Source organism: Neopelma chrysocephalum, unplaced genomic scaffold (assembly GCF_003984885.1).
Source record: "Neopelma chrysocephalum unplaced genomic scaffold, ASM398488v2 Primary Assembly neopelma1_42, whole genome shotgun sequence".
Taxonomy (NCBI): domain Eukaryota; kingdom Metazoa; phylum Chordata; class Aves; order Passeriformes; family Pipridae; genus Neopelma; species Neopelma chrysocephalum.
The window spans coordinates 2,916,870-2,941,867 of NW_020897700.1; the positions used below are offsets into that span (position 1 = coordinate 2,916,870).

Genomic DNA, 24,998 nt, shown 5'->3' on the forward strand with positions numbered 1-24,998 from the left:
GGCCCTTAGCTAAACAGCAGTTCAGCCAACCTCAAAGCTTGGAAAAAAAAAGTTTGAAGAAAAATGACACCTCACAAAACACTGGGATTTCGGAGCCCACAAGTAAACCAACTCTGTCAGCCTGCAGGCACTCTCTCGCTGCTTTTAAAAGAGATCTCTTGTTCTGGTACTCTTCTCCAGGCACTGAAGAGCAGGAGGTGTGCCAGTCCAGTTGCCATCGGGCACTGGGGCTATCTTCACTGTTGCTAGCTTGTTAATGTATGGGAAATCTTCATGTGGCTCTGAGGGTAATATATAAGTATTAGGTTTCAAGAAAGCAGGAAGTAATAAATATTTTAGTAAAATACCTCTCTTCTGTACTGCAGCATCGAGCTAGGATTCAAGCACAATGAATATAGACAGAAGAAGTCTTGCATAGCCCAGACCTCACTGGTTATTTTCAGCTATACCAGTTGGTCTAAAGAATGAGGCTTAAATGTATAACTTGATATAATCCTTGCCTTGCTTGCGTGCTTAGTTCATCATGACCACAATGGCACTTACTTTTGCACGTGAACACTAAAATTTTTAATAGAAGATGTTTTCTTTGCTTCTTTTAAAGACTTGAAGACACAAGAATGACTTCTGAGAGGTGATTTTTCCTGGTGGTAGGCAAGAATTGCTGATAATTTAAAAAAAATCCCTGAGCCACAAAGCAAGCTGTCCTTTCTCTCCCTCTTGCCTTGCTCTCCTGCTTGACTCATTTCTTTCAAGCTAATAAAGCTTTACATGGACACCCAAGGGAAAAGTTTGCAACAGCTAGGCTTCCTAGCTCCTGTGGTCAACAGATATGGATAGTTTTTTCCACACAATGCTTCTTAACACGAGTTGGGATCTGACATGTTCTTTGATTTTATTCTGAGAACACAAGTGAGGTGTACTCCTTGGAAGTGACAATTTTGGTGTCGGTGGGTTTTTTTTGTTTATTTGTTTGTTTTGTTTATTTGTTTGTTTGTTTTCTTTTCTGTTTGCTGAGACAGTCTGGAAAATCCTCTTTGGATCAAGTGGGAAAATTTAGACTTTGCAATTTCCCCTCCCACCTTTAGCTTCTAGACTGAGGGACTCTTTCCTTGAGGGTTAGGCTGAAGAATTGGGGCTGACTAGAGGGCAACCATCACCGTATGTAGGAGCCCAGCACTGGGCTATTCTTGATGCATAGTTATTCCTTGGGCTTTTCTTGATGCATACTTTTTTCCTGTGTACAGGCTATGCTGGATTCAAATGCTTGTAAAGGGATGAGGAACAAACCTCATTTTTGGAGAATGTTTATACCAGTCTTTTTCACTGAAGACTTTTTCTTTTGTTGTTTAAATCTTTTGCCAGTGAAACCTTCTGCCAGTGAAACCTTCAGAGCCTCATGTTACCACTGCAGGGCAGCGCTGCTCTTGCAGACAGTTGAGTTTGCAATCTGGGAATTGAGAACCAAGAAACGTTTCAGGAGGTCCTGCCTGAACATTTGCATTCAGATGCTGACAAATGCCGCAAGATGGAAATCTTTCTTTTCTTAGGTTTCCCTTAACTCTTCCTGGAAAAGATCAGTTTTCCCAGAAGGACAGACTGCCACTCTGACAAAATCACCATTGAAATTACCCAGCCCTCTCATAGCAAGGGTAATCATATCATTACATGCCAAGATCTGCAACCCAACTGTCCTATCCCTTATGTAAATATAGAGCAAATGGGACCAGTTTGTTTTTATTTTATTTTTTTTAAATCACATGAAATTAAAATGCAAGAATTTTGAATTTTAAGTTGATCTAGGAGACCTAGATTTTTAGATTCTATCTGCTACGTTGGAGACTAGCGTTGCATTCTATTGGACAAGAAATTTGGCTCATTATTGTGGATCAACATTGCCATCATGTGGTCAAGAGGATGAACTGCAGTGACTGGGTAGCTGGCAGGAAATCAGCCCAGTAGTTTGCAGTGTTCTGGTAGATGGACTAGTTTTCTCTCTTGAAAGAGGTCTTCCGTTAATTTACAGCAGTATGAAAAATTGTATACCATTGGCTCTTCTTGTTCCTCTTCCTTTCTTTCTCTTTAGGTCATGTAGAGCAATCACCTAGGAATATAATAATTTTTTAAACACATATTTCCATTGGCTTTCTGGACATTGGTTTTACCTTTTCTTCTGTGATACAGTCAATGAAACCTTACTTGGTAGTAAACCAGCACTTGACAGTTAGTGTTTGGAAAATTGACTCCTTGCTGATAAGTTCTTCAGATGTTGTTTTTCCTGGGTTTTTGTTTTTGTTTGTTTGGGTTTTCGGTTTTTTTTATCACTAAAGAGCATAAGAGACATACCAGGATTTCAGTCAGATCCTTTGAAAACCTATATAAATCCAATGACTGTTTTACCCCAGGCGATCCCCTGCAAAGAGTTTGGCAAAGCTCTTGTGGCATCACTTAGCTTTTATTCTACGTGTCCATGTTTATGCATTAGCTAGCAATGTCCAAGGTATGCAGGGAATTAAGGTTGGCTCAAACTTACATTGTATATGTTCTGTTAATACTGGGTTTCAGCTTGCATAAAGCTACTGGCTTCAGTGAGGCTACACCAAGTTATGGATTGATGGACCAGTGTTAGGAACTGAACCTGATATGTTTATCCTGGGCTGAGATTTGGATAGTTGAGGACAAAGATAATTGATCTGCCATAAGGAAAAAAAAAACTAAATAAGTGCACACAAAAATGTATGCGATTGTAAATAAACAAAACCAGGATAACTGTTCCTGCTTGGTGTTGTGGGCATGAGCAAACTCTCTCACGCCCTAAAGTGTGAAACCTATGTTAAACCTTGAGTCTGGCAATAATGTGTGAGGATATGCTGGTGATGGGACTTCATCATGCTTAAGTCAGATTCATGATGTAATTAAATTCAGTTAAAATAGATTTTGAACACAGGTGACGGCGAATCCTCAGTACATTATTCTGTCTTTCACAGTGAGGAAGTGTTGCTCTGGTCTTGATGACATTAACGGGTCATTGAGGAAAGATCAAAGCTCTGGGTTGTGAAAGAATAGCCAGATGGAGAAAGCAAATTTAGTTAAGTCACTGTGTTTTTAAACTAGGTTGAGACGCTCCTTGATTTCGGCAACAGCCCAACCAAGACAGCAAGTTCAAAAGACCACTTTGGAAATGCCATCATGTGTACTTACACCAATAAGTCGCGGGGCTTCAGTCCTCACTTACACACACAGCTCTGCAACAATGCTAGTCCACTTCAGCAGAGCTTCTGGTATGCGAGAGATAAGCTAGCTTTGTTTTTTCTCCTCCTGTGCTGCATCACTTGCACTGAACAGTCTGGTAAAACAACACAAAAGGGGGACAATGCTGTGTTTTCAGAGAGAAAAGGGAGGGAACTTGGCAGACAGTGAGGTAACATCATCTTATGGATCTTGGAAGGCTAGGAGTTAAATCAATTAAGCAGACCATGGTAAGTCTTTAAAGAGTTACAGTGGGTTACTTTATCAGAAAAAATTACAGGATATGAATGTGATAAAAATGAGTAAGGAAGCTGAGACTGAGGGAATTCTTTGATATCTAAGAGTCTGTTATCAATGAGACACAGATACATAAACACATGGCAATTATTGTCAATTGAAGAATCAGGCAAAAGGCCTTGTCTCTGCTGAAACATTTTTAGCTGAATTTCAGAATTTGTTTGTACGTGGTTTTGAGGCTTGTAGTTTGTAAGTCTTGTAATCCTGCTTCTGAGACCTTTATGTTTGATTTGAGTATCAAATACTTTTGCTTTGCAATGAGTGCTGTCTGCTCCACACATTGAAGGAGGAAAGCAGGACTAATTCAGAAACACTCCTTGGCATGTTGGAAGCATTTAACTCCCATATGGCACTGCCAGAGTTGTAATAACTAGTTTCACCTACATGTTTTCCTGTCTCAGCATCAGGAACTGAATACTAGAGGATGAATAGAAACTCTCCAGAACCTTTGAAAAGCAGCCTCTGTCTTGGCACGTCATCCTTTATTTAACTCCTTGATCTGTGTTTCAGGTTAGGGGCTCTTCCATGCAGTGCTTTTTTAATTCATGTTGTCTTTTGGCTAAATCCAGTTGCTACTAAAGTTACCAACAGAACATCTGTTGATTTCAATGGGAGTAGGGATTGTAGGAACTTCTCCTTTAGAAATTACCTAGTAGGATGCTTGAGGGCTTTATGTAGAAATGTCGTTAGATGGCACAAAAATTACATAGTTGCTTACTGCTGTTGTTGCTTCTACAAGACAGATGCCTTAGGATTATGTGTTTGAAAGCTGAAATAGTTGCATGTGACCTATGATTCTCCACAATGTTGGGGAGAAGAGATGCTATATGAGTAGCGGTGCTGGCCTACAGTCTGTCATGGATTTATTTCATTAGAAAATTTCAGCATATGTTTTAAATAGCATGTTGCTTGATCAAGGGAATTCCTGCTAAATAGGCAATAAGCACCATTGTATTGCATTGTATTCTGTAAGCTATATATATACATATGTACAATGGCAAAACAAAAATATCACTCGGGATTGTACTATTTGTAATAAGAGTAGCTTTCAAATGTGCTTTTTCTCCCATAAAAAACACTTGCAGCTGAAAGGTCAGAACTTGCTGCCTGAAGCTGTTGCATCCTCATTGATGCCTGCAAGAGAGCTGCCTCTGTGCAGGGGTGTTTCTGTGGGCTCAGCCTTGGAGGCTGTAGTGGGCAGCAGAACTGCTTGCAGGTCATTTGAAAGGGGATATACCGGGACCTGGTTCCTTACATTGGGACTTGTTTCCTTACACTGCCAGTTGAAAGAAGGGGTTATGGTGCCTTAGCTGCCTGTAGTCTGTCTGTGGCCACATGTATCTCATGGGCAGTGGTGTGAGTTTCAATGGGCTGTGGGTGTGAGCTGGGGTCCCTGGGTGGTTTCTCTTTGTGGCACCATGAGGAGTGGTGGGAAGCTGCACTTGGGCATTGCAGAAGAGGAGTCCTGCTAAGTCTTATGCAGTTATCAGTCCGTTAACCGGCTCTCTTTCTTTCTCCTTTCTGTTTCAGTTGTTGGTAGCTATGGGTACTTCCCCACGGATGTTCCTGATCCTGGGATGTTTTCTTGCAGGTAATGTTTCTCAGTCCTCTAAGCCTCTCCACTCCTAATTCTTAATAAATTTATATTTAAATTTGCTTTCATTCTGCCCATAATAACAAATACCAAACGGTTGCCAGCTGGCTACAGACATGATTTTTCTGCCTTTTCCTTAGGTAGGCTAAGACAAGACCTACCAAAAAGGCAGTACTTTTGCTGCCCCATGTTGGCCACTTCGGCACTCCTATGCTGCTGTAACCTCCTCCCACCCAATTCTTCTGACTGCGCAGGGAAAGTGAGCCTGCCTACCTCCAGCTGTCCCAAGTGCCCTGCTGGGGTTTCTGCACCAGCACGGTGCAGGCGGGGCTGCCTGTGTGGGCTCCCTGCATCCTCCCACACTGCACCACTGGACCATACTCGCCTGCCCAGTTCCCAACATCTGCCGAGTGAATGGTGATAGGAGGGGAGGGCAGGCTTTGCCACAGGGTGCCAAATATAGAAAGGGCCTGTAGACTGAGGTAACTTTGTACAGGAGTGGAAAATGGTTTCAAACACAGTCTGGAGTCCTGATGCTGATTTATTGCTGAGTGGCAATTGTGAGCCTAGGTGCTTGTTTATCATGGGCTACCCTATCTGTTTTGTACAGATCATTTGGTAGACTGAAATACCAAATGTATTTGCTTGGTGAATTCCCCATTCTTTTAGGATGTAGATCTTGTAATTTTTCTTTTGGATTTGGATCTGTTATGAGCCCACCTACAAATTACCTAGACTTGCAAACCTGAGCCTGTAATTGGAGATTGCATCTGAAAACCAGTGCCATCTACAACATCTTGTTCAGTGGATTGCAGTTTTATCTGGCTATAAAACTGTACATTTTGGCTAGAGGTAGACCTGATGCACAGTTTTTCAGTCTAAGCCCCTGCTCTGGCCCTCTGCACAAACAGAAATCAGATGTAAAGTGCAGGTATTAGTCTTGGGAAGTGGTGTTTAACTTTCAGCTGTGAGCTTACTCGAAGGCTAACAGGACTGCTGGCTTCCTGATCACGTCTGTAAGAAGCTGTGAGATACCTGTAATCCAGCAGCCAGGGTGTGGGATTCACTGGTCTGCAACAAAGCCTGCCCACCTTTGGGGCTGGAAAGCTGATGTGTGAATTGGGAGCTATCTCTAACTTCACCTCTGTCTGTCTTTCACCTCTTGATTTGACAAACAGAAGTCGGCAAGCAAACACTTAACATTTCAAAGGAAAGCCATTTGCCATCCCTTGGGCAAAGCTCTGCCTTTTAACAAGGGCAAATTTCCTGGGACATCAGCAGATCTCAAATAGTCAGAAAAATAGCTGCTCTGGATCCTGTCTGCTTCCTTTCCCGTCCCCATGCTGAGGCTGTTCTGTGTGTTCATATGATATTTATTTGTGTCTTTTGCAGGACCATTCTTAACACTTTGCCAGCTTCCTCTGCCGACTATTGTTCCCAATAGGAATGAAATGGTGGTACAGCTGAATTCCAATTTCACACTTAAATGCTCTGGAGACAGTGAAGTGAGCTGGCAGTACCCAGTGACTGAGGGAAGTCACAGGATAGACATTAGACATGAAGAAAACAACAGTGGCTTCTTCGTGACGGTGCTTGAAGTAGTAAATGCCTCAGCTGCTCATACAGGCTTGTATGTTTGCTATTATAACCACACACAAGTGGAGGATGGGGAAGTGGATGGGAAGGACATCTACATCTATGTGCCTGGTAAGTGCAGGATGCCAGGGCTGTACCTGGAGGTTTGGATGGGAGAGGTGAACTGTGGATGTTCGGAAGAGGTGTATTGCTGGTGGCAATTTTCATCTCAGAGGAAAGAGAAATTGACCCCAAGGCCACTGCCTAACATACAAATCAAGACCAGCCCCTGTGAATCTATGGATATGTTCCTCTGTGTTTTTATGGGTTTTCACTTTTTTGGTGGGAGTTTTAGTTCTCAAGAAGAATGATGAACTCACAAGTTCAGAGCTGAGGTCTTCTAACCACCAGGAGCTGGATAGTATACCTTGGTGACCAGGTCAGCCCAGCTGTATGAGTATGTCCAGCCTTCAGGTTTGCCTGGCTCCCAGGTGGGGATTAACATAAATGCCAGTCCTTTCAGGGAGGACTTGGATGAATATTTTGGAATGTGTGGTGACTGAATCGATGCCATGTATGATACTAAAGCAGTTGCCAGATGAGGAAGGCCATATCTTGTTCTTAACCTGAATTAGGCTTGAACTGAGATCTAGAAAAAGCTCAGGTGTCCACAGGGCCTGGGAAGAGTAAAGCAATGGAGATGTCTCGGGAGTGACTGCCAGAAGGGCGGGAAAGAAGTGTGCTTTCTGGCTCGTCTGATGCAAGACTAAGAACATGGTGCTACTATGCAGTGCCCTGTAATTTTCAAAGCAAACACAGCCTTCCCAGGCCCTGTGCTACATTTCTCTTTAGTGATGGAAAACCTGTTGCATTCAGAAGAAATGGCACCCCCTCTTTTTGGGAGTGCTTACTCCCACCATTGCCCTTCCACCCCCTTGTTCAGACTGGAAATCTGCTTAAATGTTTTCCACACTCTCCACTGGATGAAAATCGTTATTGTCATAGCTGAGATAGGCACCAGAGGCTGAGCCATGATGGATGGCCTTTCTGGATGTTTCCTCAGCATTGGTTGGGGTTCAGGGGGAGAGGGGCAATACTGCAGGGCCAGAAAAGATGAAGCCACTGGATTTGCAGCAAATATTCATAATAGGAAACAAAAGAGAGAAGAAGAGATTGCAAATCATCCTGCAAAACTGCAGTGTTTTCTGAAGAAGATGATGTCTATAATGGCAAAGGAGACTCTGGAAGGGGAAAAAGTCAGAAAGCAGTAACAGGACCTGTTTTAAAGGCTATTTTGCAATGACATTAAGTTTTTTCAGTTCATGATGTGTGATTCAAGGACAATGATTCTTCCAAGACTTTTTCTCCATTTCTCACAACAAATGTAAAATGTTTGTATTTGTTCTTGAAGCAAGATGTTTCAGCAGAGGCTGCCAGCTTTGGCACGTGTATCTTGATTTCCAAACACCTCTAACCAAATCACCAGAAGAGGTTTCTTATGTTAAGCAGTCTTGTAACTCACACAGTGAAGAATATAAAGGCAAGAGGTTGAAGATTTCTTCAAGAGGCCTTTTTAGTTTTGTTTTCAAAAGCCTCTAGACATCAGCCTACCAGAATTGCTGGGCAGAGACACCCTGTAATTTTTTCCGCTCTCTAACCATCAAGATGTCATAAATGCAAAAACATATCCTTTTCTCCAAATTATAGAGGATGTCTCTGTTTCCACTCTAAACTTTGTCTTTACAATTGTTTTTTCTGCAATGAATTAGGAGGGCAATGGGTGGTAGCAACCCACTTTAGCCAGGGAGGATTACGTTGAGACTTCACACAATATCCTATTTTCACTAACAGCACACAGAGAACCAAACTAGGTGAATCCTGTTTCTGTTTTAAATTACAGTGAGAAAATGAATACATGGAGTTGGCAGTGTCTTTGGAACGGAGCGCTGTGTTTGGAATATTGCTACAAAGAGCCTGCCAGTGCAGCAGAAAGTCTATTGTTGGAGGGATTTGGATTGCTATTTATTAAATTTTATTATAAAGCTTTGCACAGAAGCTTCAGGCTAGCAGGGATTATTTGTTTATTCTGAATGGCCAAATGGAGGGCTATGCTTTTTATGCATAATGTTATGTAATTATGTTTTAAACTCAGACTTTGGATTGGCTGGGTAGGAAAGTTGGCATGTTTTTTGTTGACTTTAAAAGAAATAAAACTACCAGGTGTTTGTTTGTTTTTTTCCTAGTTGAATACCATATTTTGAAAACCACATGCTGTGACCATAATTAACTATGTCTCATAACTGTAATGTTGGACATGTTAGAAATACATGAAGATAAGTACCTTGAACTATTTTTGATGAAATGTGGCTTTAGTGGCGTTCAACATAAACAACATGAAACTGACTTCTACTTTATTTGACTTGGAAAGTGGTTGGATTTTTATTTTACTTTTATTTTTTTTCACTGCTTATGTATTGGTTAGGAGACAGCTACCAACGCCAAAGGAAAAAAAAATCTAACTTAAAATGAGTGAGTTGTGATTAATAACACTTAGCATTTTGGAGGAAGGATCTTTTGTCTTTTTCATCCTGCATCCTGAATTGTCACAAGGGAGCCCAAGTCCTTTCTTGTTTCGTGCTTAGAAGAAATGTCTCACTACGTCACATCAAATAGCTAAAACGAGATACTGCATTCAGTTAGCAAGCCTCACCTGCAATCTCTGAAAAACTGGGATAATGAACTGTACAAATTTCAGTTATGACCTATAAGTGGCCACTGACATCCAGTTCTTGTATGTGGACTTGCTACAAACAAGACAGTGTAATATTACATCTCATTTTTTACAGACCCAGACATGCCTTTTGTTCCTTCTATACCAGAAGACCAGTTCATCCTAGTAGAAGAAGGTGATCCCACAGTTATCCCTTGTCGGACAAGTGACCCAGATGCTCAAGTGACTTTAACTGACAGCTTAGACAAGGCTGTGTATGCTTTATATGACACCAAACAAGGCTTCATAGGGAATTTTCCTGCGGGCTCATACACATGCAAAACAATGGCTAAAGGCGTGGAGTTCAAGTCTGATGAGTTTCTCGTCTATATTATAAGAGGTATCTATTTCTGTTCATTTAAAATTAAAAAAAGTAGTTGTGTTCTTTCTTCACACTGTAAGAGCCATATTAGCACCAGCAACACACAGTTATATCACGTTTCCCCAATGATGAGCTCCTTGCTCCTCTGGCAGTATTGCCAGTTACTTAGTTGTGAGTTTACTTACAATTAATTTTAATTGTGATGAGAATAAAGTGTCCCTAACTTTATCTCCTCTCCCATCTCCTCTCTTTCTCCGAAATGGTTGCAAGAAAAGACTTCTGCAGTCCATGTATTTTCATCTTATTTGCTGAAACATAACTTAAAAGACTGGCATTTCCCAGTGGCTTTGAATTGTAGAACCTTGTGTGGCCTGAAAAACATCATGATTCAATTACTTTGAAAACGTTTTTCCTGGCCAGCAAGGGATTCTCAAAGACAGTCACTGATCAGCAAAATGGGAGATTTCTACTGAATGCCTTTTCACAGGGGCATTTGAGATAGGAACTTCTAATTGAAACTTTATGAGTGGATCATTTCTTTGTGGGATTGAACTTAATGCCTGTACACTTCATCCTTTAAATATGAATTGTTTACATCAGTACAGATCAGCAGTAATTTTACTGAATTTTTCAGATAATTCCTCAGTAGAAGAAATGAAATGGAAATCTCCCTCTGCAATTGTACCATGTGAAAAGAGCATTCTTTTTAAAACTAAATGAGTTCTCTCTCTTCTCTTAGCTACTTCACAGCTTCCAGTTGAAATTGAAGCTCTTAAAACTGTCTACAAAACAGGCGAGACCATCGTAGTAACTTGTGTGGTCTTTGACAACGAGGTGGTTAATTTACAGTGGAATTATCCCGGGAAAGTGGTAAATCTCTCTTTCTTTTTTTTCCCCCTCAATATTTCTAGTTACTTATTGGGGAAGAAGCTGGGGTTGTAATATATTCTTCTCTTGTCTGAATGAGGACAGCTGAGGAGGGAAAACAAAGTAAGGTCTTTGAATTTTAAGTTATCATAAAGAAAAGTCGATCCCAAAAGTTAGAGTTTGCTGTTAGTAAGTATGCAAAGCATGAGAGGAAAGTGAGGTATGGCTAGCAGTCCGTCCTCTGAGGATCTGTCTTTCAGGTCTTGTGCTGCTTCAAAAAAAGAAATGTGAAAATGGAAAGATCTAGGTGTGTTGGACATCTCAGTAGAGCTCTGCTGCTGAAGGTCTGAACCTCTTAAATGGTTCTCTTAACCTCTGGTTCTCGGGCATAATAAAGGACAATAAAGAATTATATATTCTTAAGTGTTCTTCATTATGCAGGTATAAACTGAAACGACTCTTAGAGTCACTGTAATTATTCACTAATGAGAAACATCAAGTAAGAAAATCTTAAAACTTTTGGAGAACCTCGAAAATTTTAAAACTTGTGTGACATATTTTTGCAGTGAAAAATTTTATTCAGTGAAACTTGGTTAGAGCCTGTCCCAGGCAATTTCAGAGTATCCCATGTAAAAAGCCTGGTCACTGAAGAAACGGAGTAGTTGAAGTGTACCTGGTTGTGAACACAAATCCCATGTTTTATTTAAGTAAGTTATGAGTCCAAGAGGAAAAATTATTTGAAAGTTTTGTTCCATTTTCCATCTTACACATCATAGTCCCTGCTATATGCCACCTTTCAAAACTAGCCCAGGAATACTTTTTGTTCCAGCCTCTCATGATCACACGGTCTGCCATTCTCACCATCCTTTTACTCACAGGAGTATTCTCCTTTTCAATAAATTATTCTTGTTTTGAGAGGAGGCAGAATGTAGCATCTGGTTAGACTATGATGTGTTTTCAGCTCAGTTACTTAAGTAAAGTTTTTTTTTCTTTCTCCAAACTACAGAAAGAAAAAGGTCTGATAAAACTTGATGATATCAAAGTCCCATCGCAGAAGCTGGTTTACACCCTAACCATTCCTGAGGCATCAGTGAAAGACACAGGGGATTATGAATGTACTGCTCGGCATGCAACCAAGGAGGTTAAGGAAAATAAGAAAGTAGTCATTACAGTTCATGGTATAGTTTGATTTTAGTGTCCCAAATTACTAATGCATTGGAAAACACCATTCTTGAAAAATGTTGCACAGTGTTGTTTACGCAAGGCTTTTTCCTTTACAGATAAAGGCTTTGTTCACCTGGAGCCTCAGTTTAGCCCTCTGGAAGCTGTCAACCTGCATGAAGTCAAAAACTTTGTTGTTGATGTGCAGGCTTACCCAGCACCAAAAATGTACTGGTTGAAGGATAATGTGACTCTGATTGAAAATCTTACTGAGATTGTTACTAGTTCTAACAGAGTCCAGGAAACAAGGTAAAAACCTTCTGACCCTTACTTTGCCATGTTGACTTGAGTTTCTCCCCAAAAACCTGGCACTGCTCCTGCTCTCCTTCCACCTCAGTTTGTTGCTTCTTCCTTAGTGGCATGTAAAAATAATTTATTTGTTTTCTACTCTAAAGGGCAATGCCTAATCTGCCTCTTCTTATTCTCCTCATAACACCTACCTCTTCAAGGTCTCTGAGCACTAAACCTATTCATTCCCTTCAACATGTCTGCACACCAATAATCTCTAGCTGTTTCCAGTAAAATTAGGGCTTTGTCAGGCCCCTGCAGAAAATAACTAATCCCACTTCTTTGTCAGTTTTATGTTGGTAGTTATTTACCATTTGAGTAATGACTTCATTTAAAGGCATACTAGAAATGCTAAATGCCACTATGTTATAATTTCAACATACCCAGATTATATGTTTCACCAAAGTGATTTTTTATGCCTGCTTTAAAAGTACAAACAAAAACTTGCATTTCTACAGGTTTCAGAGTGTATTAAAATTGATAAGGGCCAAGGAAGAAGACAGTGGATACTATACTTTGGTTGCTGAAAATGAAGACGAGATTAAAAGATACACCTTCTCCTTGCTAATACAAGGTAAGGAGTCCCACAGCCTTTCCCACCATAACTGATGCCACACAGCAAAGACTTGATGCACTTACACACTGGATTGCCTGGAGTATGGGTATAAAAAAGGCATGAACCAGGGTGTGCGGAGGAGTGTGTGTGTGCTGGGTCCCTCGAACTCTTTTACCCTGATCCTGGCTTTCACTTCTGCACTGGCCTTGAGCCAAAAAGAAACTTTATTCTCCCAGCTAAGTTATTCCAGCTGACAGCAGGGCGATAGCTCATTCAGTATGACATGAGGACGTGGCAAAACCGCAGCACTTCCTTTTCATGGCTCTAGCCTAAGATCCAAGCTGTCCTATGGGAGATAAGCACTTCCTGGATGAGTCTGGGTCTCTAGCTGTTGCTAAGCTGTTAACCAAACAACACCTGTCCTGCTTTGAATTTCACTCTGTTTTTTTTGTAAACGCTGACAAATATCCTAACAAACTTCTGACTCCTTCCCAGTTCCAGCTCTGATCTCAGCCCTTGTGGATGATCACCATGGCACTACAGGTGGGCAGACAGTGAGATGCTTGGCAGAGGGGACTCCACTTCCTGATGTGGAATGGCTGGTTTGCAAGGACATTAAAAAGTAAGAGGAGTGGGTGCTGTCTTACCTAAAATACTACGTGTATCCTCAATTAGCTTAATGTAATTAGTTACGGTACCATGTTTTCCTCATCAAGAGCCAGTAAGTTTTAGATAATTTTTATTTCTTTTTAGAGGCATGTTACTTATATTTCAAGAGAGGTTACCAGTGTCCTTCCTATTACATCTTATAGGAGAAGAAACAATGCATCGATTCAGCAGGTTTCTCTCACAAAAACTTTGTGTTCAGTAAGCCAAGTTTGTGGATTTCACAGTCCTGGTTTGAGTAAGGACCTTGAGAAGTAGCTGTCCCTCCACCCAGGGAGTTTTTTTAGTTTCCCAGATAATTCTGTCTGCCTCATTAACACTGTTGTGTGCTTCTAAGTTTTCACTTGTGATTATTCCCCCCTAATTATAATTTTCATCATCGAAGTATTTTAAAAACATGGAGCAATTACTTCCATTTTTGCCAGTTCCAGATTGGCTCTTTCTGTGTCTACTGGAAAGCTGCTTTCTCCCTGTGGTATTATCCAACAGGGAGGGGGAGACCATGCATGGAAAAAGGCTAGGAGGCCTTGGCATTTCCAAGCTGTGTTCTGCTCTCATTTTACTAAAACCTGGTGGGATGGTTGTCTTCCTAGCCCCATCCCTAGGAGCCTTGTACAGCACTAAGGATTCTGAGAAAAATAGGAATCCATCCAGTACCATAACTCCATGAGATATACAGTGACACCAAGGTCTATCTCTATCAAACCTGCTGGGCTGCATTGTTGGGCCCTCCAGTCAGCAGCAGTAATGAGAATCAGAAGGATAATTATTATGAGGGAACAAAGGTGCAGGCTTTCCACAGAGGCAGTCTTAACAATTTCTGTCTTTTAAAAGGATTGCTGTTAGCAGAAATTTGCAGGGAAAGGTAATTCTTGTTCTGTTCACTCTTATTTATCCGTGCCTACAGCCAATGCTCATTTCCCCCATTATTCTTCTCTGCAGGTGCAGCAATGACACCTCATGGACCCTTTTGACTAACAATATCTCTGATATACACATGGAAGCCCACCTGGATGAGAAAAATATGGTGGAAAGCCAGGTGACCTTCCAGAAGGTAGAGGAAACCCTGGCTGTGCGATGTGTGGCAAGGAATGACCTTGGTGCCGTTACTCGAGAACTGAAGCTTGTGGCTCCCAGTGAGTTTGCTTTTTCCTTCTATGAAGTTACAGCAGCCAGTTTGACTCCACTCTAACACACCCCAGTTCGATCTTAATGGATAAAAATATGAATTGTTGTAGATAATTAATTAAAATGGATTTTTTCTTCCACCCTGAGACATCTGAGGATGAGGCATTCTACAGGTCTTAATGGTGCATCTGTTTTTTGCTTATTATGTGGTTCCATGATTCATTTCACCATTTTACTGCCACTGGCTATCGGGACATTCTTCTAGACAATCTGTATTTGATTTTGAAACAGGAAGGCAGAGCAGCTCTGGGCTTGGAAAGACTTTACAGTCACCAGCCTCAGGAACTGCTCCTGCCACTTCTGCAGGACATGGAACTGCAATGACAGGCGAGGCGGATGTCTTATGCATGTGTCATGTTCCTCATGGCTCAAGAGGAAAATATCATCTGTCTTTTTACTCCACAGCTTTACGATCAGAGCTAACGGTGGCTGCTGCAGTCTTAGTGCTGTTAGTGATTGTGATAATTTCACTGATTGTCCTAGTCATCATATGGAAACAGGTAATGTAGAAAAGCATTTCAGTTTGGATGCTGAGCCCTGCTGGGTTCTGATCTTCTCTGAAGTCAAGCACAGGACTAATTGTTGGGTTTGCATTCAATGTGCTCTGCAGAAGCCGAGGTATGAGATTAGATGGAGAGTCATTGAATCTATCAGCCCTGATGGCCACGAATACATTTATGTGGACCCAATGCAACTGCCCTATGACTCCAGATGGGAGTTTCCTCGAGATGGGTTAGTGCTTGGTAAGTTTTGTCTAAGGGACTAACCTCATTATTCTCTAGGGATAAAGACAATTAAGGACAACTCTGAGGTCTGTGTTACTGGGATTTACAATGGAAGTTATGGCCACAAAGTCCAGAGTCTCTCTGTGCCTGTCTGTTCTCCTCAGTTCTCCTTCCTCATCCTCTTCTTCTCCTACAGTGGCATCAGCCCTGAAGTTCATGTGTTAGTGTCTCCTGTGCCTCCATTCCACCTCTCCCTCAATGTGCAGTGCCCACCTCCATTCTGTTTAGGGGGACGCTCTCAGCATTAAATGTCCTCTTCCACACTCATGCTAATACATCCAGAAGAAAGACATCAGTATTTTTTGTTTGCAAGACATTTATATACTTATGTGCAGAGGCCAAGGGAAATCTGCAAGTAGTTATGTAGTTTTATTAAAAATATTTTTAAAATTATTAATCCATGCCAAGCATATATCAATAACTGCATATTTTTGTAGCTACTGTCCTTCTTCCTTCTCCTTCTTCTTTCTTGCTTTGTTATTTCTCATTTGAATTCATGCAGAATTCAGTCATAATTACTTCGAGACTGGCCCAATGTGTCTTTTATGTCAATTGAAAATGCAATGATTATAGAAAATTTTAATGTTCTATACAGATAGTGCTTTAAACATACAAGGCTTCCCTCCCTTGGAGGTATCTCTGCACCAAGGTGTATCACAAAATAGAGGAGAAGAAGATGAAATATGTTTTTTGTTTGATATATTTTAAGAAATGTGCTCCCCTGGTGTAGTTCTTCTTCCCCGTTACAGAGAAACAGTTGATGTTAATTCTTGAAAGAAGCAGTACAAAAATTTCTGGTTCAGGAACAATATCCTTTAATTAAATTCGTGTTGCTAATTGAAGACTAGAGGAGGGTGGATATTTAATGGAATTATTTTATTACAACCCAGACTTTAATTATATACCTAAATAGGATTTGTCAGATCTGAGTTGTTAAAGGCCACCACTGTGACTTTGTTTCCCTCTGACTCATGAGCACCAGCCTGCTCCAATGCCTTCTTGTTTACAAGTATATTCAGGATAGTCAGTGCTCTAAAACCAAAGCTACATATCCTTTTAGTAATCTGGATTGCACAAGCTTTCTTCTTGACACCGTTCACATTTATACCCGCTTAATGGCAGTTTTGCCATATTAAATGCTTGCTGGTGGGGGGACCCTCTTTTGTTTCTGTGGCTGATAATTTTGGTTTGTGCTGGTTTTCTCTTATCTAAGTGGGAGACGACAGCAAAGCTATTACACTTTTAGCTCAGGGAGGCTATGAAGCAGGTTACAAACCCATTTTGCCTCAGCCAGATGAGCATTTCCCATCCTAACTGTGTAAGCCAGCTGGCATTTATTTGTTTTTTCTAGCCAATAGTGCCTGGAGTGCAGTGCTGTGTTAAACGCCAACTTTGAATGTTGGCTGGATGAAGCTTCAGTTGATGAATTTGGGTTACACTGCAAATTTCCCTTTGCAATCACTGCTCCACAGTGTATGTAGTGCACTGCTGTTTGAAGCTTTCAGCATCCAGCACAAGCCTAGGAGATGCATAACAGAAAGAACAATGCAGTAATGCCATGAGCTGCTTGAACACCACTGCCTTCTCCTGGATCTGCTGAGAAGTGTCAAGGTTCCAGCAAGACCTGTACCTCCTCCTCTGACTGATACAGCAGAGAGCAGGGCCTTTTGAGGGTCCTAGCACTGTTGCTCAGGAACCTGGGGTGGCTGTAGAGAGATGGCAGAATTGCTCTCATCACTTCCCAGCAAGCCACTCATTTTTCCTCTTGACTTTGTTAAAATGAAATGCTGGTCTAACACAGAATCAGACCTATGCCTATTTGCAAAAGGCAAGTTAAGATTCAAGTCACACAACACTTAGAGATGTCATACCTAATTCTTCACGAGTTTAGGAGCTGACTTAGATTGTAAAGCTTGGCACTTGTTTGGCTTTTGATATAGGCCAAGAGACTTAACGATTTATTTTGAGGTGGGCTGATCATCCCAGTTCAATTTTAGCCAGAGGCATCCAGTTGAGATGGCTGCATCTGGAACAAATTCACAGACTTCACCTTTGAATTTGTGTCCTCTGAGCAGAAAAGCAGCACTTCTTTTGGCAGTGACAGCAGATAAGCTCTATGAACGGGTAGAGAGGCTGAAATAGCTGCTGTTCCTCCACTAGTTTGAGGGGTCTTGAGCTGCTGTTGTGTCTGCACACAGACACACCACCCTCTGTAGTGGCAAAGCAGATCACAGCTGTGCCTGTATACTGAGAAAAGTAAACACATGCTATAATTTTGGGCTTCACTGAAGCGGTCATCAAGAATGTGATGGCTTTACAGATGCTTCCACTTCTTGAGCAGTTCAGCTCCCACCAGGTTCCAAATTTCCAATGTAAAAGATATGGGGTTTGGGCTATATCTGCAGAGAGGGTTGAAAAGGGGAAATAGCAGTGATGACTCCCTACCACTTAGGAAGTGCTCTCACTGCCTCCACGTGCACCCAGGCCCAGGAGAGGTGATGAAGAGGGAGATATGTGCCTTGTGCTCAGCTAACAATGTGGTTTGGGGAGGAATTGGCTTGTGAAGACAAGAAGATCAAGGAGCATCAGCAAATACCATCACATTCTGAAGGGCTGCATCCTGCCATATGGCTCCCAGACCTTCAGTCTGAAAAGTTTCAGGGGCCAGATTTCAGACTCAGGTGTTTTGAATTAGTCTGAAATTTAGTGGGAAGCTTTCTCACATCCTGATTTGGAAGGATAACCTTTGGAGCACAGGAATCTTGAAATCACATAGTTTCTGTGGGCATGACAAACTACACTGTCATAATCTTGGAGAGGTTTGTCTGTGTTAACTCAGCCAAGCATTCTTAAACCATTTTTTATGCTTGTTGATGATGCAAATATCTTTTGGCTGGAAATTCTCTTTTAAAAGTGTGTATACAATAAAAGTGGGGGCTGTAGCTAGAGGATAACAGAAACATGGCATTGCATGCCAGATAATGTTTTTCAGAAGTGTAGAAGATGACAAGTTTAAACTGCAAATGAATATCAAAGACAAAATGCTGTATATCTCCGAAGTAGAAGTCACTACTTATTCTTTCTGTGCTGAAAGTTAAAAAGTAACATAAAATTAAAAAGAGAGTTTGTCAGGCATATGATCATATCCTGGCATCTGTACCTCATATATGGGTTTGTTCACTGAGTAAGTGTTGCCTTGACAAACTTGGTCTTCAATGTAGGAGCTATGAAATATAGTGTTTTACAGTATGTTTATTCATATTTCTCTAAAATCTCAATCAACCTATACACAATTCTTCTGCAGGCTGTATCTGTATTAGAAGACAGGATATGATAATCTAAAATTTTTGTCTAAATTGATTTGTGAGAAGAGTAAACGGTGTATAAACATTAGCTGTTTCCTTACAACACTTGGAAATTTGCAATACAATTTATTCCAGCAGATGAAACACAGTCGTACTTCAGGGAAGTTTCCCCTCATATGTGTTCAACATGCATTTCAGCTTCTTGCAGATCTGAAATGGTCCTGCCTGTCTGTTTCTGAATGTGCTGTTGATGTGCCTTAGTCTGTCTTACTGCTTAGATGCATCCAGCATTATATAATAGACTGAAACTACAGCTGAGGGATCCAATTCAGATTTTTAAGTCAGGAACATGACTGTATTGTATTCAGGTGCTGACTGAGGCAGAGAGGTCAACTTAAGTCTAGGACAATTAGAGAGGATAAAGTGAAGATGACAGGGCACAGGAACAGATGAATTTGAATGAGTTGAGCTTCCAGATGTAGGTGTGCTACTGATATTTGCTTGCTTGTTCCTAAGAATTGTACTTAATGACAGCATTTTAGATCTGCTTTTCCTGCTTAACAAAAACATCAATAACAATAATACCAGTGATCTGGCTGTGGGAATCTGTTCTTTCCGCACAAGAATCAACTCATAGAGGAATGACAGAAGGAAATGAGCTGAATTGCTGTTCCTTTCTGAAATAAATAATGCTCTCCCTTGTATTCAGGTCGAATCCTTGGTTCTGGTGCATTTGGAAAAGTAGTTGAAGGGACTGCATATGGACTGAGTCGTTCGCAACCAGTGATGAAAGTAGCTGTGAAAATGCTGAAACGTAAGTTGTTGGAGTTCCCTTTCCCAGGCTAGGGGATGGGCAAGGTAGGCCACATTCCACAGGGTTATTCAAACCTTCCTTGTGTATAAATTAATTCTTCTTATCTGAAGAAGAAAATGAGTGGTGGAATGACTGACATTTAAAATTATACTTTAGACTGCCTTATGGCATTTCAAGACAGAAAGTACCCAGGCTTCTGAAAACATCCAAAGTTTGGGTTTAGCTGAGCAGCCACAATAACTCAGCAAATATTGAAAAAGATAAAATAACCATGAACGCTTGTGAACAAATGGGAGCTACACAACAAAGGAGAAGCAGGCAAGCCTTGTGTAAGAATCTTAAGTTCACTGAAGATTTTCTAGTTCATGAAAGCTGAGAATCTGATGCAGTGATTCTGGAGGAAAGCTTGCTTGTGTTGAAATGAGCAGCTTGTGGAGTGTCTCTGTGCCACTGTACCACTGGAGAGGGAAAAATAGACTGGGTCAGCTATTGAATCTGCATCAAGTGAGTCATTTGTTAGTTATTTGTGACTCCTCTCCAAATCTTAAGAAAGACACATATCAAGTAAAGGATATAGTCTTCTCTGAGAAACCATGCTAGCAGTGCTCCAATGAGGCAAGCAAGGAGAAATCATTTGTTATTTGAAAAAGGCGATTTCTGTGTTTTTTCAACAGCTACAGCTAGATCCAGTGAAAAACAGGCACTCATGTCTGAACTGAAGATAATGACACATCTTGGCCCCCACCTGAACATCGTGAATCTGCTTGGAGCTTGTACAAAATCAGGTGGGTTTAGCTGACAAAATAAAGGTTTTTACAACATCGGGTGAGTTTGGCTGACAAAGGTTTGCTGTAAGGTCATCATTCACTGTTTAACAAGCATACAGATTTCACGTAAAGGATTTAACAATAAATATAAACAAATATAGGTTTCACAAACCTGATTGTTATTTGGTAATAGTTGCAGTCATAACTTAGTAGATAAAATGTATTAACTCACAGTAATTTTTATGTTTTATAGTCTGTTTTCCACTATTTTTGGAGCCTTTTTTGTTTGTTTTTGTAGAGTTTTCTGGGTTTGTTTTTCAAAGACCCCACTCATCAATGCATAATTATGCTTTATTTTAACAGGTCCTATTTACATCATTACTGAATACTGCTTTTATGGTGATTTGGTGAACTACCTGCATAAGAACAGGGACAATTTCCTGAACCGACACCCAGAGAAGCCAAAGAAAGATCTGGATATCTTTGGGATGAACCCAGCTGATGAAAGCACAAGAAGGTGTGAAAAAAGGAAAAAAAAGTGACTTGTGACTTAAGGAAATGTCGTTACTAACACTCCATTTCTCTCATCCATTGGTTTAAAGTTCTCCCTATTTTTTCTCATTAGACTTTTATTTATCAAGGTTCTTAGGTCTGGAAAGGTTTTAACACTTTTTGTTCAGTCTCCCTGACATGTGTCCTAGTTTCATGTTTCCTGCATGTAGAGATGCCTGCAGTCTGAGGACCACTGTAGGTTCTCCATAAACATTCTGACATCCCAAATAAGACTTTTATTAATAAATCACAGCCCAGTGTTCATTTTTTTTTCTCTCTGTAAAAAAACCTGTCTCTACCCACCCAAATTTAAAAGTAAAGTGCATCTACCTGTTTCCTTGTTTCCCTTCTTGGGGAATTTCCACCATCTAAAACTCCTTCCCTTCTACCAGCCTGGCAGTGCTTGTTCTCCAAGCTCAAGTACTCTCCTTTATCTACCAATGGCTTAGCCAGTCTCAATAGCTTCCTTATGGTCAATGTCCACCCCACAGCTTTTTCCAGATGATGGTGGAGGAAGCTTGTCATCATTCATTCAGCAACAATGCAGTGCCATAAAATTAGCCAGGATTTAGAAGGTGGACAGATATTATTCCAAAAATCACTCAAACAAATAGTTCAGCTGACTCGGTAGCTGTGTACAAACAGGACTATGCATCTGGACATGGGTTTGTTCAGCAGGACTGGATTTGGCGCAAACTGTCTGGGTGAATAAATGACATTTATAATTTGGAATACCTTGAACTAAAAGCCATAGGTAGTGATACTTGAGCTCAGTGGGATTTTGGGAAGTAAGGCAATATATGTTTACATACTTGACTTTTGAAAAAAGCTTGTGTTTAACTACAGTGATGCACAGTAACATGTACTGATAAGTGATGGTTGTATTACATACATGATACATGGTTATGTTATAATACGTAATCTTTATCTATTCCCTATCAAGAAGCCAGTTCTTATATCTCACAGCAATACAATTGTACACCATAAGAGAACTACTAGATTTACAGGATGCTGTGGCAGGGAAGTCACCTGGGAAACACTAGCTGATACACCTATATTTTTTTCCAATTTCAGTTATGTGATATTATCATTTGAAAACACTGGAGAATACATGGACATGAAACAAGCTGATACCACTCAGTATGTGCCTATGCTGGAAAGAAAGGAGGGATCTAAATACTCTGATATTCAGAGATCTGTGTATGATAGACCTGCTTCATATAAGAAAAAATCCATGTCAGGTAATGTAGAACTGTCCCTTCTGCATATATCATTAATATAAATGACTCTTGCATAAACACATATCTTATTTCGGCCTTCTAAATAGATGTAAACTGCTCAGCTCTGTTCAGCAAGTGTGTGAGCATGAGGTATAAACTAAAAGCTTATGCTTTTATTCTTTCGTTATGCTCTGGGGATAGGACTGCATGTTGCTGGATCAGAAGGGGTCCAGTTGTGTATTTGCTTCTGTTCTGAATGCTCTGCAACAGGGCTGTAGGCACTCTCTGGAGGCAGTGATTTTGTCAGTCTTGTAGTTTGCAAGATTTTGAGCAATAGCAATGGTCAATAATAATAGTAATTTATATTGCTCTGTTTCCACTTACATTTCACATTAACTGACACTTAAACAAACACAGAACACTCCTAAACACTTTCCTAGATTATGTAATGAATATAATGAATGCATCTCATTCCCCACCCCTGTTCTCAGGAACCAAATACGCTTTGCTTTAAAAATAGACACCGTCACTTTGGCCTCTAGGCCTCGGAAACTGAATCATATCCAGTCCCAGATTTATATGGGAGCCTAATGTACCCATGTTGTGCTCTAGGACAGTCAGGGTAAATGAATCACTGAATTTTGACTGTTTTTTTTTCTGACATCTTTCATAAAAGAAATAAGAACTGTTGCCATAGAATTCCTGAACCTTTTTGTTGGTATTGGATTAGTCCCAGTGAATACTTGCTGGGAAACATAAAGTAAACAGATAAGAATGTACATGTGTGCACAAAAACCTAATGAAGGCAAGACCTCTAAATAAATGTTTTGTACCACACACCAAGTAAACAACCTGTGTAACATTACAGTGAGCCTTTTTAACTTCACTTTTTCCTACACCTCCCGGGGGAAAAAATTACAGACAGGAGAAAACTCAAACCCTTTATTTAATACTCCATGTTTTTAAGAATGCAGCATGCGCTAGCAACTGATGAAGACATTAAAAGTGGTTAATTATTATGAAAAGACTGTTTTGGTCATGGTACTCTGCTAAAATCATCAGCTCAGAATCATGATAGGTAGAGGAAGATGGATGATGCTTTCACACTCCACAGCACAAACACGTTTTTCTCCTCTTTTCAATAGAATCAGAAGTCAAAAACCTTCTTTCGGATGATGGCTCAGAGGGACTCAGCCTACTGGATTTGCTGAGCTTCACCTACCAGGTTGCACGGGGAATGGAATTCTTGGCTTCTAAAAATGTAAGTAAGTAAAAAAGTAAGTAAAATGGAAGAAAATGTAAAAATGTCTTTTTCTCTAACTATGGGTTTCAATTTATATTTTGAAGACTTGACACAATATAATATTCTTTTTGGAGGTGTAGACAGATTTCTCATTTACCTGGAAACAGAGATCACCATGGTGGGAAAAATCAAAGCAGCAATCAGTCCTCTTCTCCTGCTGCAGCCTGTGACATTAGTGGAGTCAGAGTGCCAGAGATGGTGGAGAATCAAGGCAGGGTCTGGGTGAAGGGTACATACAGCCACAGACCAGCGTGGTCAGAAACATAGACATATCATTAGTACATGATGGGTAGAATAGAAAAGGATGGCATCACTTTGGTCTCCTCCCCACTACAATCTGTCTGCATAAGACCTTACTAGTTCTGTGGACCAATGCCTCCCTGTCCTTATTCTCAAGGAATACAGGCACTTGTTCAGTAGAAGGTCTTGTTAAGACTGTGCCCAGAAGATCAACCCCTTCTCAAGGATCTTTGTAAGGGAAATGGTCCTCATGGAATTAGCATGTCCTTGAACAACTTTATTTCTCTCCATACAGTGTGTGCATCGTGACTTGGCAGCTCGTAATGTCCTCCTGGCTCAAGGAAAAATTGTGAAGATCTGTGACTTTGGGCTGGCTAGAGACATCATGCATGATTCCAATTATGTCTCCAAGGGCAGCGTATGTACTTAATCAGTAAAGCTCTGCTTTAACTGAAATGAGAAGTGTCAGTTTTAAATGCTGTTTCATGTTCTTGCCATTCAGTGTTGCTTACACTAATTGACCATTGGGATGAATGCTCCTCAGAACAATTTTTCTTCAGTTCATTAATTCCTGTAAATTTTCTAACTCTGTTTTAAAGCCAAAAAGTACTTGGCCGCATTCAGTACTTCACAGTACTTTTTTAAACTGGCAAGTTTTGTGACTGCATAAATTATTAAGGAACTGACAGTATGAAATGGAAAGATAGTGACATATCGAACAACGACATATCAGATCTAGTTCAGCAGTGCTGGATTTTGTATCATTCCTTTAATCAACCTGGTCATTTGCTAGTGATAAAATGAATACAGTTATGTCTTAATTAGTTTTTGTGGGGAGCAGCTAGTAGCATTGCTTATAATCCTGGTATCTCTGTGTTAAATGACACGAAAAATAAACACTAGTCAGGTTAACACAACTTTTCTTATATAGAGAGGTTATTCCTGGCTATCAAATAACAGTTGTAATGGTAAGCATTTCTTTAATGACTAATCTGTGTGGTTTGGGGTTTCTTTCTTTTTGTCACAGACTTTCCTCCCAGTAAAATGGATGGCACCTGAAAGCATTTTTGATAACCTATACACAACATTAAGTGATGTCTGGTCTTATGGCATTCTGCTGTGGGAAATATTTTCTCTTGGTATGCACAGTGAATTTTTTCCTATGTTTAGTGATTAAGATTTTTCAGTTCAAACTGTCCTACATGAAGTATTTAAAATTTTACAGTAAAAATGCATGTGTGAAATCCACTGTTAGTTGTTCTTTTGGGGTTTCAGATTCCAGTGTGAAGTGAAATGTCCGTACTCTCCCAAAGTTCTATTTGTTGTTTGGTTTTTTTTTTTGCAAGATACTTTTTTGTTTTTTACTTTTTCTAGAAAACTGAAAAACTGATGGAAAATCTTTTGTGCAAAAGTATTGATGTG

The 24,998-nt window shown here is 40.4% G+C and overlaps 1 protein-coding gene across 6 annotated transcripts in view; it reads left to right on the forward strand.

Moving 5' to 3' along the window:
• Positions 1-24,998, forward strand: part of PDGFRA (platelet derived growth factor receptor alpha) — a 37,015-nt gene that overhangs the window by 4,900 nt on the left and 7,117 nt on the right. For 5 of the 6 annotated variants that reach the window (XM_027676379.1, XM_027676382.1, XM_027676380.1 and 2 more), the window contains 18 exons: positions 5,074-5,134; positions 6,530-6,844; positions 9,559-9,822; positions 10,544-10,674; positions 11,678-11,849; positions 11,952-12,141; positions 12,639-12,754; positions 13,232-13,358; positions 14,345-14,538; positions 14,996-15,090; positions 15,201-15,333; positions 19,390-19,494; positions 20,169-20,279; positions 20,625-20,778; positions 21,888-22,054; positions 23,179-23,294; positions 23,872-23,994; positions 24,604-24,715. In XM_027676379.1, the coding sequence (XP_027532180.1) occupies positions 5,086-5,134; positions 6,530-6,844; positions 9,559-9,822; positions 10,544-10,674; positions 11,678-11,849; positions 11,952-12,141; positions 12,639-12,754; positions 13,232-13,358; positions 14,345-14,538; positions 14,996-15,090; positions 15,201-15,333; positions 19,390-19,494; positions 20,169-20,279; positions 20,625-20,778; positions 21,888-22,054; positions 23,179-23,294; positions 23,872-23,994; positions 24,604-24,715 (2,674 nt within the window). In that variant the 5' untranslated portion in view covers positions 5,074-5,085. Of the gene's footprint in view, positions 1-1,545; positions 1,650-5,073; positions 5,135-6,529; positions 6,845-9,558; positions 9,823-10,543; positions 10,675-11,677; positions 11,850-11,951; positions 12,142-12,638; positions 12,755-13,231; positions 13,359-14,344; positions 14,539-14,995; positions 15,091-15,200; positions 15,334-19,389; positions 19,495-20,168; positions 20,280-20,624; positions 20,779-21,887; positions 22,055-23,178; positions 23,295-23,871; positions 23,995-24,603; positions 24,716-24,998 lie in introns of those variants that run through there. The other variant, XM_027676383.1, reaches the window with a different exon arrangement.